We start from the raw sequence: 16,968 nt of genomic DNA, 5'->3' as shown, positions 1-16,968 counted from the left end.
TTTGCAGCAGGTTAATCCAATGATATTTCCTGGGAAAGGGTTCTTAATCGCAGGAAAAGTCCAATCAACTGCAATATGGTGACATGATTGACAGCAAGCTAATCCAATGATATTTTCTGAGAAACAGATTGCTTTATGCACAAAATGATCCCATGCTTGCTAGTTCAAGGTTAGTTTGAATACCAAATCATTGTCTTATGATTCATATTATGAAAACTCAATTATTTTATCTCTAAATACAACCAACTCAGCAAAGCATCAGTTCAAGTTCACTGTCAAAAGAAAAATCTAAAGCCATTTTGTTATGTTATTTTAAATTGAAAAGCCATTTTGTGGTTAATAAAAATCTACATATATTTGTTTCTTCTGACAACAGTCTAAATTCAAATTTTAGATCCTCAATAGGAAAACAAGGTTACAGGGATAGGGTAGGAGTCTCTTCGGAGGGTTGAAGAGGCCGAATGCCCTGCTTCCACACTGTAGTGATTCAATGAAAATTCCATTAGTTTTAAAATATTTATTGGAAAGGATTGACCAGATCCAAAAGCTAAAGTTCTAAAATGGACAAAGGCCAATTTTGATGGTACAATGCAAGATCTTCCAAAATTTGACTGGGGGAGGCTACTCCTATGTAAAAGGATGGCTGGAAAGTGGGAACGTAAAAAACAGAAGTAGTAGGAGCAGGAGTAGGTTATCTGGCCCCTCAAGACTGCTCCACTATTTCATAAGATCATGGCTGATATTATCTTGGACTCAGCTCCATTTATCTGCCTACTCACCATAACCCTTACTTCCTTTACTATTCAAAAATCTAACTTTTTAAAATCTTTAAAAACATTCAAGAAGGTAGCCTCAACTGCTTCACTCTGCAGGGAGTTCCACAGATTCACAACCCTTTGGTTGAAGTCATTCCTCCTCAACTCAGTCATAATCTGCTCCCCCTTATTTTAAGGCTGTGTCACTTAGTTCTACTTTCACCTGGCTGTGGAACCCACAACCCTGTTTCTAGTTTCTCAATCCCTTCATAATTTTACATTTTTTGAAAAGAGCCCCCTCATTCTTCTAAATTCTAATGAATACAGTCCCGGTCTACTCAATCTCTTCTCATAAGCCAACCCCCTCGATTCCAAACTCAACTTATTGAACCTCCTCTGCACTCACTCCAGTGCCAGTACATCCTTTCTCAAGTGAGGAGACCAAAACTGTGCACAGTACACCAGCACCCCATACAGCTGCAGCATAACCTCCCTATTTTTAAACACCATCCGTCTAACAATGAAGGACAATATTCCACTTGCCGCCTTAATTACCTGCTGTAGCTGCAAACCAATTTTTGTGATTCATGCACAAGGAAACCCAAGTGTCTCTGCACAGCAGTGAGCTGCAATTTTTTACCATTTACATAATAGTTATTTTGCTGTGATCCCGACCAAAACGAATGACCTTACATATACCAGCATTGTAGTCCATCTGCCAAATCCTTGCCACTCACTTAACCAATCTACATCCCTCTGTAGACTTTCAGTGTCCTCTGCATACTTTGCTCTACCACTTCTCTTAGTGTCATCTGCAAACTGTGACACACTGCACTTGGTTCCCAACTCCGAATCATTTGTGTAAATTGTAAACAATTGCGGTCCAACACTAATCTAAACATCCACTTATCCTCACTCTTTACTGTTAGTTAACCAATCCCTTATCTATAATGTGCACCTTTATCTTACGCAGAAGTCTTTTGTATGGCAGTTTGTTAAATGCCTTCTGGAAATCCAGATATACCACGTCCTCCTTTTCCCGTTGTCCAACATGCTTGTAATAGTTTAGAATCCCTGCAGTTATGAAACAGGCCATTAGGCCCAACAAGTCCACACCGAACCTCAGAGTATCCCACCCAGACCCATTCCCCTACCCTATTACTCTACATTTCCCCTAATTAGTGCACCTAACCTATATAATCCCTGAACACTATAGGCAATTTAGCATGGCCAGTTCATCTAATCTGCATGCCTTTAGACTGTGGGAGGAAGTCACAAGGAGAAAATGCAAACTCCCCAGGGACGGTTGCCCAAAGCTGGGTCCCTGGCGCTGTGAGGCAGCCGTGGTAACTGCTGAGCCACCATGCCACCCATATCTTCAAATATTCTATTAAATTAGTTAAACGTGACCTGCCTTTCATGATTCTATGCCCGTCTTTCTGATGGTACAATTTCTATTTATATATCCTGCTATTTCTTTCTTGATCGAATTAAGCATGGACCCCACGGTAGAAGTTAAGCTAATAGATCTATAGTTAGTTGCCTTCTGTCCCACCTTTTTTTCAAATAGTGGCATCACATTTTTTGTTTTCAAATCTGCAGGAACTATTCTAGAGTCCAGCAAATTTTAGTGAGTTACTACATTAGCTATTTCCCTTGCCATCCCTTTTGATCCCCTGGGATGCATTCTGTTAGGGCCAGGAGACCTGTCTACCTATAACCTGTTAGCTTGCCAATACTACCTCTTTAGTGATAGTGATTGTTTCTAGGTCCTCACCTGCCATTGCCTCCATAGGCCTTCAAAAATTAGATGAGTGTACAGAGACAGTATGTTTCTGTTAAGGACAAGGCTGTTAGCTGAAGGGAATACTTGATGACTGGAGAAGTCGAGGCTCTGGTCAAGAAAATGAAGAAGGCATATGTCAGTATAGACAGCTGGGTTCGAGTGAATTCAAAGAGGAGTAAAAGTGCAGTAGAAGTTGGGGTTATCCATTCGTCTTGTGAAACCATGGATCTGTTCCTGGGAAGTCTTGCTTCAGTCTTGGTTGGTAGAGTAGTGTCTGTTGTGGCTGTAGAGGCCCACGCGGGAGTGGCAATCTTGGTTGCAGCCTGTCCTACAGTGTTGTCTTGATGCTCTTTTCTCAGCGGGTGTGTTTTTCTTTAGCAATAAGTTTCAGCCTCTCTTCTCCCCTTTTTAGACCTCTGCGTAATTCCAGCCTCAGCGAGTGTGTTCGCTTGTAATGTCCTTCCACCTCTTGACGTTCATATTGAGTAACATGTTTGAAACAAGATTGTGTCAGTTTCCCGTGCAGCAGGTCTTTGTGAATCCTCCCATCTAACATGTAGACCAGCCAGCTGAGATGGCGTTGGAGCAGGGTGAAGAAGCCGGGTATCTGGGCGCAATCCCAGACTCATTGTTGGTAACTCGGTCAGTCTACTTGATGTCCAAGATGCATCTCAGGCTGCAAAGGTGGAAGGCGTTGAGATGCTGCACTTGTCTGGGGTAGAGTCTCCAGGTCTCGCTGCTGTAAAGCAGTGTGCTGAGGACGTAGGCCCTGTAGACTGCAACCTCTGTGTGAGTCGTCAGCCTTCTGTTCTCCTAGACTCTCTGTCAGCCTGAGAAGTGTTGAGGCTGCTCGTCAGATCTGTCTGTTGATCTCTGAGTCTAGGGAGAGCCTTGAAGGTGGAGCCAAGTTTTGTAGAAGTGTAGATTAGATTACTTACAGTGTGGAAACAGGCCCTTCGGCCCAACAAGTCCACACCGACCCGCCAAAGCGCAACCCACCCATACCCCTACATTTACCCCTTTGCCTAACACTACGGGCAATTTAGCATGGCCAATTCACCTGGCCTGCACATCTTTGGACTGTGGGAGGAAACCGGAGCACCCGGAGGAAACCCACGCAGACACGAAGAGAATGTGCAAACTCCACACAGTTAGTCGCCTGAGTCGGGAATTGAACCCGGGTCTCTGGCGCTGTGAGGCAGCAGTGCTAACCACTGTGCCGCCCTAATGTAATGCATTTTTTTTAGATTAGATTCCATACAGTGTGTAAACAGGTCCTTCAGCCCAACAAGTCCACACCAACCCTCCAAAGAGTAACCCACTCAGACCCATTTCCCTCTGACTGATGCATCTAGCACTGTGGGCAATTTAGCATGGCCAATTTACCCTGACCTGAACATCTTTGGATTAGTGGGAGGAAACCCATGCAGACATGGGAGAATGTGCATACTCCATACAGATAGTCATCCAAGGGTGGAATCGAACCTGGGACCCTGGTGCTATGATGCAGCAGTGCTAAGCACGGAGCCACCACACCACCCTACTCGAGGGAAATCAGAAGGGCAAAAAGTAGACATGAAGTAGCTTTGGGAAGTGGGTTTATGGAGAATCCAAAGAGATTCTACAAATACATCAAGGATAAAAGAGTAACTAGGCAGAGAATAGAACATAGAAAAATACAGCGCAGTAGAGGCCCTTCGGCCCTCGATGTTGCGCCGACCGAAGCCTGCCAAACCTACACTAGCCCAATAACCTCCATATGCTTATCCAATGCCCGCTTAAATGACCATAAAGAGGGAGAGTCCACCACTGCTACTGGCAGGGCATTCCATGAACTCACAACCCGCTGAGTAAAGAATCTACCCCTAACATCTGTCCTGTACCTACCACCCCTTAATTTAAAGCTGTGTCCCCTAGTAACAGCTGACTCCATTAGCGGAAAAAGATTCTCACTGTCAACCCTATCTAAACCCCTAATCATCTTGTACACCTCTATCAAATCTCCCCTAAACCTTCTTTTCTCCAATGAGAACAGCCCCAAGTGCCTCAGCCTTTCCTCATACGATCTTCCTACCATGCCAGGCAACATCCTGGTAAACCTCCTCTGCACTCGTTCCAATGCCTCCACATCCTTCCTATAGTATGGCGACCAAAACTGCACACAATACTCCAGATGAGGCCGCACCAGAGTCTTATACAACTGCAACATGACCTCAGGACTCTGGAACTCAATTCCTCTACCAATAAAGCCCAGTACACCATATGCCTTCTTCACAGCACTATTTACCTGGGTGGCAACTTTCAGAGATCTGTGTACATGGACACCAAGATCCCTCTGCTCATCCACACTACCCAGTAGCCTACCATTAGCCCAGTAATCCATCATCTTGTTACTACTACCAAAGTGAATGACTTCACACTTAGCTACATTGAACTCTATTTGCCACCTTTCTGCCCAGCTCTGCAACTTATCTATATCCCGCTGTAACCCGCCACATCCTTCTTCGCTGTCCACAACTCCACCGACTTTCGTGTCATCCGCAAACTTGCTCACCCAGCCTTCAAGCCCCTCCTCTAGGTCATTTATAAAAATGACAAACAGCAATGGTCCCAAAACAGATCCTTGTGGAACACCGCTAGTAACTGCACTTCAAGATGAACCTATACCATTAACTACTACCCTCTGTCTCCTTCCAGCCAGCCAATTCCTAATCCAAACCTCTAATGCACCCTCAATGCCATACCTCCGTAGTTTTTGCATTAGCCTGCCATGGGATACCTTATCGAACGCCTTGCTAAAATCCATATACGCCACATCTACTGCTTTACCCTCATCCACTTCCTTGGTCACCTTCTCAAAGAACTCAATAAGGTTTGTGAGGCACGACCTGCCCTTCACAAAACCATGCTGACTATCCTTGATTACATTATTCCTTTCCAGATGTTCATAAATCCTATCCCTTACAATTCTCTCTAAGACTTTGCCCACAACAGAAGTGAGACTCAATGGACTATAGTTACTAGGGCTATCCCTACTCCCCTTCTTGAACAAGGGGACCACATTCGCTATCCTCCAGTCTTCTGGCACTATTCCCGTAGATAACGACGACATAAAAATCAAGGCCAATGGCTCCGCTATCTCCTCCCTAGCTTCCCAGAGGATCCTAGGATAAATGCCATCAGGCCCAGGGGACTTATCTATTTTCATCCTTTCCAGTATTCCCCAGTCCTCTTCCCTACATACCTCAAGGCCATCCATTCTAATCACTTGTGACTCAATATTCACATCAGCAACAGTGTCCTGTTCCTGAGTGAATACTGACGAAAAGTATTGATTTAGTGTCTCTCCAATCTCCTGCGCCTCCACGCACAACTTCCCACTACTATCCTTGACTGGACCGATACCTACCCTAGTCATCCTTTTATTCCTGACATACCTATAGAAAGCCTTTGGGTTTTCCCTAATCCTACCAACTAAGGACTTTTCATGTCCCCTTCCCGCTGCTCTTAGCTCTCTCTTTAGATCCTTCCTGGCTACCTTATAACTCTCAATCGCCCCAACTGAACCTTCACGCCTCATCTTTACATAGGCCGCCCTCTTCCCTTTCACAAGGGATTCCAATTCCTTATTAAACCACGGCTCCCTCACAAGACCCTTTACTGCCTGCCTGACTGGTACATACTTATCAAGGACACCCATTAGCTGTTCCTTGAACAAACTCCACATATCATTTGTGTTCTTCCCTTGAAGCCTATTCTTCCAATCCACGCATCCTAAGTCATGCCTCACCGCATCATAATTTCCCTGCCCCCAGCCATAACTCTTGCCCTGCAGTGCACACTTATCCCCCTCCATCACTAGAGTAAAAGTCACCGAGTTGTGGTCACTGTCCCCGAAGTGCTCACCTACCTCCAAGTCTAACACCTGGCCTGGTTCATTACCTAGAACCAAATCCAGTATAGCCTCACCTCTTGTTGGCCTGTCTACATATTGTGTCAGGAAACCCTCCTGCACACATTGGACAAACACCGCCCCATCTAACGAACTCGAGCTATAGCTTTCCCAGTCAATATCTGGGAAGTTAAAGTCCCCCATAACAACCACCCTGCTACTTTCACTCTTCTCCTGAATCATCCTCGCAATACTTTCCTCTACTTCTCTCAGACTATTAGGAGGCCTGTAGAAAACTCCTAACAGAGTGACCTCACCTTTCCTATTTCTAACCTCAGCCCAAACTACCTCAGATGGCAAGTCTTCCTCCATCGTCCTTTCCACCGCTGTAATACTATCCTTGACAAGCAATGCCACACCTCCCCCTCTTTTACCCCCATCTCTGACCCTACTAAAACATTTAAACCCTGGAACCTGCAACAGCCATTCCTGTCCCTGTTCTACCCACGTCTCTGTAATGGCCGCAACATCGAAGTCCCAGGTACCAACCCCATGCTGCAAGTTCACCTACCTTATTTCTTATACTTCTGGCATTGAAGTATACACACTTCAAGCCACCTTCCTGTTTACAGGCACCCTCCTTCGAGATCGATGCCATGTTCCTAACCTCCCTACACTCAAGGTCCTGTACCCTAAAGCTACAGTCCAGGTTCCCGTGCCCCTGCACAGTTAGTTTAAACCCTCCCAAAGAGCACTAGCAAACCTCCCCCCAAGGATACTGGTGCCCCTCAGGTTCAGGTGTAGACCATCCTGTTTATAGAGGTCCCACCTTCCCCAGAAAGAACCCCAGTTATCCAGAAACCAGAATCCCTCCCTCCTGCACCATCCCTGTAGCCACGCATTTAACTGTTCTCTCTCCCTATTCCTCGACTCTCTATCACATGGCATGGGTAACAAACCAGAGACAACAACTCTGTTCGTTCTAACTCTGAGCTTCCAACCTAGCTCCTGAAATAGGGCCCCTGAAAGATCAACAACGCCATCTATGGAACCACAGCAGGTGGGAGAGATGCTGTACTATACAATTTTTACTGGAAAAGGATATGGAAGCAAGAGAATTTGGAGAAATAAATAGTAATAATTTGAATAGTGTCCATATTATAGGAGGTGGTACTGGATATCTTAAATCGCATAAAAGTTGGACCTGAGACCTGATTAGGTGTATCCTAGAACTTTGTGCAAAGCTAGGCAAGTGTTTGCTGGGCCCCTTACTAAGATATTTGTATTATCGATTACCACAGGTCAAGTGCCAGAATATGGGTGCCATTTAGGAAAGGTGCTAAGGAAAGGCCAGGGAACAATAGATCGGTTGAAGACCTGAACTCTTGTTGGGGTGGGGGGCGAGTCCTCGGTCAATAAACACACCTATAAACGACTCTTTGTCAATCACACAAGCAATAGTTTATGATATGGCCCAGGTCGGTAGACTTTGATTAGCTCAGAAGTACGAATACTTCTAAATCATCAAAAGAATACAGCGACTTTACAGAGTTTGCATAGGGTAAATATACATAGTCAGACATGGAGCATGATCGCATGGTAACAACCAATCAATACATGATAGTTGCTTGATCCAATGATATTAACTGGTAAATAATTTAGATATAATGGTTTTGTTGTCTACTTCTCCATTCTAGTGGTGAGCTATTTATGTAGCTTTAGAGACTAGCTGCAGGTAGTCACGTAGGCGCAGAGCACCATTTTGTCTCCAGCTGCAATTTATAATTAACCTTTTTTATTTTGTTGGAATTACATCAGTGTGCAGTTACTTGTCTGGTTTCAGTGCAATCTCATTTAGCAATGCAGGAGACATTTTATGCAACTCCTTCAGCCATTTTGTCCTATCTCCCAGATGCTCATATCCTCATGGTGAGCCTGAAGTTATTGGCAGGCAAGTTGGAAGGGATTCAGAGGAACAGGATTTATATTTAGTTGGAAATGATCAGGGATAGTCAACATGGCTTTGTGCATGGAAATCATATCTCACTAATGATTTAATTTTTTTGAAAAAGTGTTAAGAATGATAAAAGCTGAGCAGTGGACATTGTCTCTCTGGACTTCAGAAATACATTTGACAAGGTTCAAAACAGACTGATTAGCAAGGTTAGATCAAATGAAATACAGAGAGTACTAGCCATTTGGATACAAAATTGGCTTGTAGGTCGAGACAGAGGGTAGTGGTGAAGGGTTGCTTTTCAGATTGGAAGTCTGTGATCAGTAGTGTGCTGCAAGGATCAGTGCTGGGTCCACTGCTTTGTCATTTATATAAAAGATTTGGATGTGAACATAGAAGGTTCGGTTAGTAAACTTACAGATGACACCAAAAGTGGACAGCGAAGAAGATTACCTCAGAGTACAATGGGACCTTGTTCAAATGGGTTGTTGCAATTGAGTTTAGAGAAATGTGAGGGGATGCATTTGGAAAGGTATGGTAAGATCCTGGAGAGTGTTGGTGAACAAAGAGACCTTGGGGTGCAGGTGCAGTGTCCTTGAAAGTGGAGTCACGGATAGGCAAAGTAGTGAGGAAAGCGTTTGGTATGCTTGCCATTATTGGTCAGTGCACTGAGTATAGAAATTGCGACGTTATGTTGTGGATGTACAGGACATTGGTTAAGCCACTTCTGGAATTCTTTCAGTTCTTGTCGCCCTGCTGCAGGAAGGATGTTGTGAAACTTGAAAGGGTTCAGAAAAGATTTGCAAAGATGTAGCCAAGGTTGGAGTGTTTGAGCTATAGGGAGAGGCTGAATAGGCTGAGGCTATTTTCCCTGGAGAATTAGAAACTAATGGAAGATTATAAAATCATTAACTTGAATAGGGTGATGATTTGGAGATGCCGATGTTGGACTGGGGTGTACAAAGTTAAAAATCACACAACACCAGGTTATAGTCCAACAGGTTTAATTGGAAGCACACTAGCTTTCAGAATGTCACTACCACCTAATGAAGGAGCAACGCTCCACAAGCTAGTGCTTCCAATTAAACCTGTTGGACTATAACCTGGTGTTGTGTGATTTTTAGCTGTCGATATGGTGAACAGTCAGAATCTTTTTCCCAGGTTGGGTCAGTCAAAAATTAGAGCGTGTAGACTTAAGGTGAGAGGGATAAGATTTAAAAGGAATGTAAGGGGCATATTTTCAAGCTGAGCATGGTACGTATGTGGAATGAGCTGCCAGAGGAAGTGGTGGAGGCTGGTACAATTACATTTAAAAAGGCATCTAGTTGGATATATGATTAGACTAGATTCCCTACAGTGTGGAAACAGGCCGGCCCAACCAGTACACATCGACCCTCCGAAGAGTAGCCCACTCAGACCCATTTCCCTCTGACTAATTGAACTAACACTATAGGCCTTTTAGCTTGGCCAATTCACCTGACCTGCACATCTTTTGACTGGGAGGATACTGGAATATCCAGAGGAAACCCATGCAGACACTGGGAGAATGTGCAAACTCCACACAGACAGTCATCCAAGGCTGGAATCAAACCTGGGACCCTAGTGCTGTGAGGCAGCAGTGCTAACCACTGTGCCGCCCCAAATAGCAAGAATTTAGAGGGCTATGAGCCAATTGCTGGCAAATGGGATTATGTTCATTTCGGATACCTAATTGGCTTGGATGAATTGGATTGGAGAGTCTGTTTCTACATCTCTGTGACACTAATAAATTAAAATTAGGATGGTTTCTCTTTTATGGAGAGGTAGCAAAAGCTTATAATTGTCCTTGGAGCTCAGAAGGTTTAAGCAGTGATTAAATCCAGGTGCAGATTTGTTTCCAAGATATTTAATCTGCAGAGAGAAATTATTAAAATTGTCACAATTTTTAGTAACCACTTTCAGATAATTGGCAAAAAATGCAGGGTAAAAATGTGAAGATAATCTTACTCAGTAAGTTCTGAGCATCTAGAACAATCTGAAATACCAGTAGCTGGATGCAGATTCAGCAATTATTCTCAAGATTTAGAGGGCTATGGGCAAATGGCAGGGGAGTTGGGACAGATCCACATCTCCAGAAGGAGAGAGTACAGTGGGTTGAATGGCCACCAGCCCTGTGATATTGCCCTGTTCATTGTGAATGATGAAGCTCATCCCAGAGCAGAGAAAGAGGATCCCGCCACTCCCCTCACAATGGGTCCTGGCCTATTGATGGCAGCTTTGGACCAATAGGAGGAGAGTTGGATTGTCCTCTAGCCAATGGGAGTGAATGAGGGGCATGACCAGCAGGATGACACATGACCATGAACTGTGTAGGTGCAGTGTTGCCGTGAGTGGGAATTCTGAGTGTGAAGGGATTGGGAAAGAAAAAAGAGATCAGGAGAAAACTTGAGTTAGAGGGCTGGGAGGTTTTATAAATACACAGTTATATAAATATAAATAGGCAGCTAGGCTTGAGTTAGAAATTCTCAGTAAATTAAAATCCAAAGAGCTGTGGATGCAATAAATCAGATACAAAAACTGAAGTTGCTGCAAAAGCTCAGCAGCTCTGGCAGCATCTGTGAAGAGAAATCAGATTGTCTGCGTGGGTTTCCTCCCACAGTCCAAAGATGTGCAGATTAGGTGACTTGGCCATGCTAAATTGCCCATTGTATTCAAGGATGTGTAGGTTAGGTGCATTAGTCAGGGGTAAATGTAGAGTAAAAGGGGTCTGGGTTCAGAGGATTGGTGTTCAGAGGGTTGGTGCTGTGTAGAAGGGCCTGTTTCCACTCTGTCGGGATTCTACAATTCTTTATGATTCAGTACTTCATTGGGCAGGGAATTCCACAAATTCACAACTCTCTGGGTGAAGAAGTTCCTCCTCAATTCAGTCCTAAATCTGCTCCCGCTAATTTTGAGCCTACATAGTTTCACCCACTAGTGGAAATATCTATTACCTTCGTAATTTTATATGTTTCTATAAGATTCCGCCCTCATTCTTTTAAATTCCAATGAATGTAATCCCAGCCTACTCAGTCTCTCCGCATTAGCCAACCCCCTCAACTCCAGAATCAACCTAGTGAACCTCCTCTGCACCCCCAGTGCCGGTGCATCTTTCTCAAGTAAGAAGACCAAAACTGTGCACAGTATTCCAGGTGTAGCCTCACCAGCACCCTTTCTGGCTGCAACATAACCTTTTAAACTCAACCCCTTTCGCAATGAAGAACCAAATTCATTTTGCCTTAATTATCTGCAGACCAGACTTGTATAATTCATGCACAAGGACACTCCTGTCCCACTGTGCAGCAGCATGCTGCAATTGTTTTTCCATTCAAATAGGAGTTCTTTTTACTGTTATTTCTACCAAAATGGATGACTTCACATTTATCAACATTGTACTCCACCTGCCAGACCTTTGCCCACTCACTTAAACCATCTATATCCCTCTGCACACTTTGCTCTGCCACTCATCTCAGTGTCATCTGCAAATTCCAAATCATCTTTGTAGATTGGAAATAATTGTGGTCTCAATACTGATCCTTGAGGCATACCACAACAAACTGATTGCCAACCAGAAAAGCATTCATTTATCCCCACTCTTTGGTTCCAGTTAATTCACCAATCCTTTCTCTATGCTGATATGTTGCCCCCCTCCTCGTAAAGCCATGCATCTTTATCTTATGCAGCAGCCTTTTGGAAATCTAGGTACACCATATCCCCTTGTCCTTTGTGCTCGTAATATTTTCATAGAATTTCCATGAATTAGTTAAACATAACCTGCCTTTCATGAACCCACACTGTCTGCTCAATGGGACAGTTTCTATATGATGTCTTGCCATTTCTTCAGCTTCTGAAACTCCACAGAAAATAGCCCCAGCCTATTCAGCCTCTACGTATAGTTCAAATGCTCCAACCCTAGCAACATTCTTGTAATTTTTTTCTGGATTACGTGGTACCTTTACAAGCCTGACCGGTTGCCTCTGGGCAGAGCTGGAACAAATTTCCTCGTGGGGGCTTTTGTCAGTTGCATTTCAAACTAGTATGAACTAGCTGGGAACTAAACTGTAGGCTTAGATGCGTCGGATTCAGATCAGGAAATGGGAGGTAGAATATTAGTGATGTCAGTAGCTCAGAAAGACAAAACAAAAAGGAAGATTAAATGAGGATTGAGTCTTGACATCCCAAGAATCAGTCTGGTGAACCTCGTTTACAGTCTCTCAGTAACCAAAATATCCTCCCTTGGGAAAGAAGAACAAAAGGTGCACACAAAGGCCCTGACCAAAAGGTATTCCCTGCTCCTGTACCTGAATTCTCTCACTATGAGGGCCAACATATCATTTGCATTCTTCACTGCTTGCTGCTCCTGCCTGCTCCCTAAAAGAGAAACAAAATGGGATCAGAGTTTCTGTTATAAAATTGTTGAACAGTGTCCCCATTCTATCCAAGCTGGCCATCAAGCACCTTTTTTTTGGCACTCAGCGTGTAACCTATATGGTAGTGCCTTGTATGATTATCTAAACATGTCTTCAAGGTTGCAATGTTCCCTGCATCTGTCACTATTTCAGATGCTGCCAGATCTGCTGAGTCACTCCAGCACTTGTTGTTTTTACTTTCATATTTCCACCATTTTGCTAAAGCATTTACAGTCAGAATTATATGGAAACAGATCCTTCAGGCTAACTCATCCTGATATCCTAAACTAATCTAGTTCCATTTGGGAGCATTTGACCCATATTCCTGAACACTTCCTATTCATATACCCCTCCAGATGCCTTTTCAGTATAATTATACCTTCATCTACTACCATCTCTGGCAGATTGTGCCAGAAAAGCACCAACCTCAGAGTGAAACGTTTGTCCCTCAGGTCACTTAACCTTTTTCCCTCTGACATTTAACCAATGCCTACTAGTCTCCCACCTATGGGGAAAAAAGACCTTAGCTATTCATCCTATCCATGCTCCTCTATAAGATAATCCTCAGCCTCCAACACTGCAGGGAAAAAGCCCTAGCCTATTCAGCTCTCCCTTTAGCTCAAACTCTCCAATCCTAGCAAATAACCTTGTAGATCTTTTCTGAAACCTTTCCAAGTTTAGCAACATATATTTGTAGAGATGTACAGCATGGAAATAGATCCTCATCCATGCTGACCAGCTCATTCCTTACATGCACTACCCTTTGCGTAAAAAAAAAAAGTGCCACTACAGTTCCTTTTAACTCTTCCCCTCTCATGTTACACCTATGTCCTACTCTGGGAAATAGACCTTGACTATTCACCTCATGCTTTTATAAACTTCTAAAAGTTTATAAACTTCTAATAGCTTGTGAAACTCCAAGGAAAATAGCCCCAATCCATTCGGCCTCTACCGATGGTTCAAACGCTCCATCCCTAACATCGGGAGAAAGTGAGGACTACAGATACCGGAGATCAGTGTTGAAGAGTGTGTTGCTGGAAAAACGCAGCCAGTCAGGCAACATCCGAGGAGAGGGAGATTCGATGCTTCGAGGAGAAGCCCTGATGCCCGAAACGTCAATTTTCCTGATTCTAGGATGCTGCCTGACCGCCACCACACTCTTCAACTCTTAACATCACCTTTGTAAATTTTTCTGAACTCTTTCAAGTTTTACAGCATCTTTCCTATAGCAGGGAAACCTGAATTGAACATATTCAAAAAGTGGTCTATCCAATGTCCTATACAGATGCGACATGACCTCCCAACTCCTATACTCAATCACCGAATTCGTAGTGTGGAAGCTGGCCATTTGGCCCACAAGTTGACACCAAAGAGCACCCTGCCCTATTCTTTTAACCCTGCATTTTCCACGGCTAATCCATTTAACCTTCATATCTTTGTACTGTGGGAGGAAACCATGCAGACATGGGGAGAATGTGTAAAATCCACTCTGGGTGGAATTGACCCCAGGTGCCTTTATTGATTATTACACAGACCAATAAAGGCAAGCATGCCAAATACCGCCTTCAGCACCCCATCTATCTGAAAATAAATGTTTCCACTTTTCTGGAACTATGCATTTGTTCTTTGCCCTTTGGAGGGATTAAAAGGTATGGGAGAAAATAGGAAAAGGATTGACTTGTAGATCTATAAAATGCTGCTCCTTTGCTCCTGTCACTCCAACCTCTATCTCTTTCTATAGTTTGGTGCAAATACTTACTCGTTCCCTTCCCTGAAGGGCATTTATGAACCAGTTAAATATTAATGATAATCCAGCAGTTTCCCTAGTGTTATCTCCACAAATGGCCAGATTAATTTCTGTCAGATTTCACAGATTGTGTTCTTCTGGTTTCTCCTAATACATTTATTTTCTGTTTGAAAGGCTGATCTGCAATGAAAGATTTCAAACAAAACGACTTCCAGACCTGACAATGATCCTGTTTATCATAGCCTAATTATTTCAGGATCTTGAACATTGAAGGAAAGATCACTGTTCTCACTGGGGAGGAACACATATTAAGTGTGTGTTGAAGCATCTGAGAAGATTCATTTAAAATGTCCAAACATCAGCGCAGTCACACTGGGGAGAGACTATGGAAATGTGGTGATTGTGGGAAGGGATTTCTTTACCAATCCCGTCTGGAAATGCACCAACGCAGTCACACTGGGGAGAAGCCGTTTACTTGCTCTGATTGTGGAATGGGATTCCCTCAGTCATCCCACCTGTTGATACATCAGCGAGTTCACACTGGGGAGAGACCATTCACTTGCTCCCTGTGTGGGAAAGGATACACACAGTCATCCCACCTGCAGATACATCAGCGAGTTCACACTGGGGAGAGACCATTCACCTGCTCTGATTGTGGGAAAGGATTCACTCAGTCATCTAGCCTGCGGAAACACCAGCGAGTTCACACTGGGGAGAAACCATTCATTTGCTCCCAGTGTGGAAAGGGATTCACTCAGTCATCTGACCTGCTGATACATCAGCGAGCTCATACTCGGGAGAGACCATTCACCTGTCCTGATTGTGGGAAGGGATTCACTCAGTCTTCCAACTTACAGACACACCAGCAAATTCACACCACAGAGAGACCATTCACCTGCTCCGACTGTGGAAAGCGATTTAACCATTCATCCAGCCTGCGGATACACCAGCGAGTTCACACTGGAGAGAAACCATTCACCTGTTCTGAATGCGGGAAGAGGTTTAGCCAATCATCCAATTTGCGGAGTCACCAGCAAGTTCACACGGGGAAGAAACCATTCACCTGCTCCAAATGTGGGAAGGGATTCATTCGGTCATCCCACCTGCTGATACACCAGCGAGTTCACACTGGGGAGAGACCATTCACCTGCTGTGATTGTGGGAAGGTGTTTAACCAATCATCCAACCTGCACAGTCACCAGCGAGTTCACACGGGAGAGAGACCATTCACCTGCTCTGATTGTGGGAAGGGATTTAACCAATCATCCAACCTGTGGAGACACCGACAAGTTCACACTGGGAAGAAATGTTCACTCAGTCAACTCACCTGCTGAAATACCAGCTTGTTCACTCTCGGGAGTGTGTGTTGTTTCATCCAGTGTGGGAAGGGAACCACGCTGTCATCCAAACTGTTAACACACCAGTGAAGTGACACTGGATGGATCCTGTTCATCTGCTCTGTTTGTGTAAAAGGATTTGCTGTTTGCAAATATCCACCAAATTCACAAAGAATGGCAAGTGAATGGTTTTGCCTTTACTCACACCAAGAAATGAACCTTGGTCATTGGGCCATTTGTATTGATATTAATAAACCCAGCTTTATTAAAGGTGCTGAAACTGTCAGTAAAATATCAATAAATTTGTGTGATAAGGTTTGAAAATGATCACAATGTCGCTGTACATCAACACATTTACACTGGGTAAAGACTCCACCTTCATACTGTATGTAAAATGGGTTTATGATCATCAGGACTGCTTAAGCAGCAATGAGTTCCCTAGTATTTGTCAGTATTAGATTTTGATGATGTTGTCCACATCCAAACTGCATTTTCTGGACCAATTTCTGATGTTTGTAAATACCACAGGTTCAGTGAATTATTTGGGATCAAAAATAATACAAATCAGCTTTTCGTTAAAACTATGTTGCATTCATTCTGAGTGCCTTAGAGATCAAGTAATCATGTCAGCAGTTGGGGGGGGGAAGCATATCTAGTGTGGGATATATGTTGTAGTGCTGGAAATGTAGCTACTTGTGCTGTTGGAATATGTATAGACGAGAGGTCATGCTTTCAAGGTGAGAGGTGGAAAGTTTAAGGGTGATACACGCGGCAAGTACATCACGCAGAAAGTGATGGGCATCTGGAACACGTTGCCAGCAGAGGTGGTAGGGACTGGCATGGTAGGTTCATTTAAGGTGTGTCTGGACAGGTGCATGAGTAGGTGGGGAGCAGAGGAATGCTTAGGAATTGACCGACAGGTTTAGACAGTAGAATTGGATCAGCTCAGGCTTGGAAGGCCGAAGGCCTGTTCCTGGGCTGTAAATTTTCTTTGTTTTTTATGATACTATTTTCCACCCATTACTTTTGTGAGTAGGATAGCCTTAGCTTACAAGAGGATGTAGTCATGC

The 16,968-nt window shown here is 43.8% G+C and overlaps 1 protein-coding gene across 5 annotated transcripts in view; it reads left to right on the top strand.

Annotated features, from left to right (window-relative positions):
- The window catches only part of LOC132825746 (zinc finger protein 239-like), an 88,101-nt gene extending 72,003 nt beyond the window's left edge, over positions 1-16,098 (top strand). For all 5 annotated transcript variants that reach the window (XM_060841186.1, XM_060841184.1, XM_060841185.1 and 2 more), the window contains one exon: positions 14,736-16,098. In XM_060841186.1, the coding sequence (XP_060697169.1) occupies positions 14,909-15,895 (987 nt within the window). In that variant the 5' untranslated portion in view covers positions 14,736-14,908 and the 3' untranslated portion in view covers positions 15,896-16,098. The remainder of the gene's footprint in view (positions 1-14,735) is intronic.
- The last annotated feature ends 870 nt before the right edge of the window (positions 16,099-16,968 follow it).

The sequence above is a fragment of the Hemiscyllium ocellatum genome, chromosome 21, assembly GCF_020745735.1.
Source record: "Hemiscyllium ocellatum isolate sHemOce1 chromosome 21, sHemOce1.pat.X.cur, whole genome shotgun sequence".
Classification (NCBI taxonomy): domain Eukaryota; kingdom Metazoa; phylum Chordata; class Chondrichthyes; order Orectolobiformes; family Hemiscylliidae; genus Hemiscyllium; species Hemiscyllium ocellatum.
This window is presented reverse-complemented; position numbering and strand designations above follow the sequence as displayed.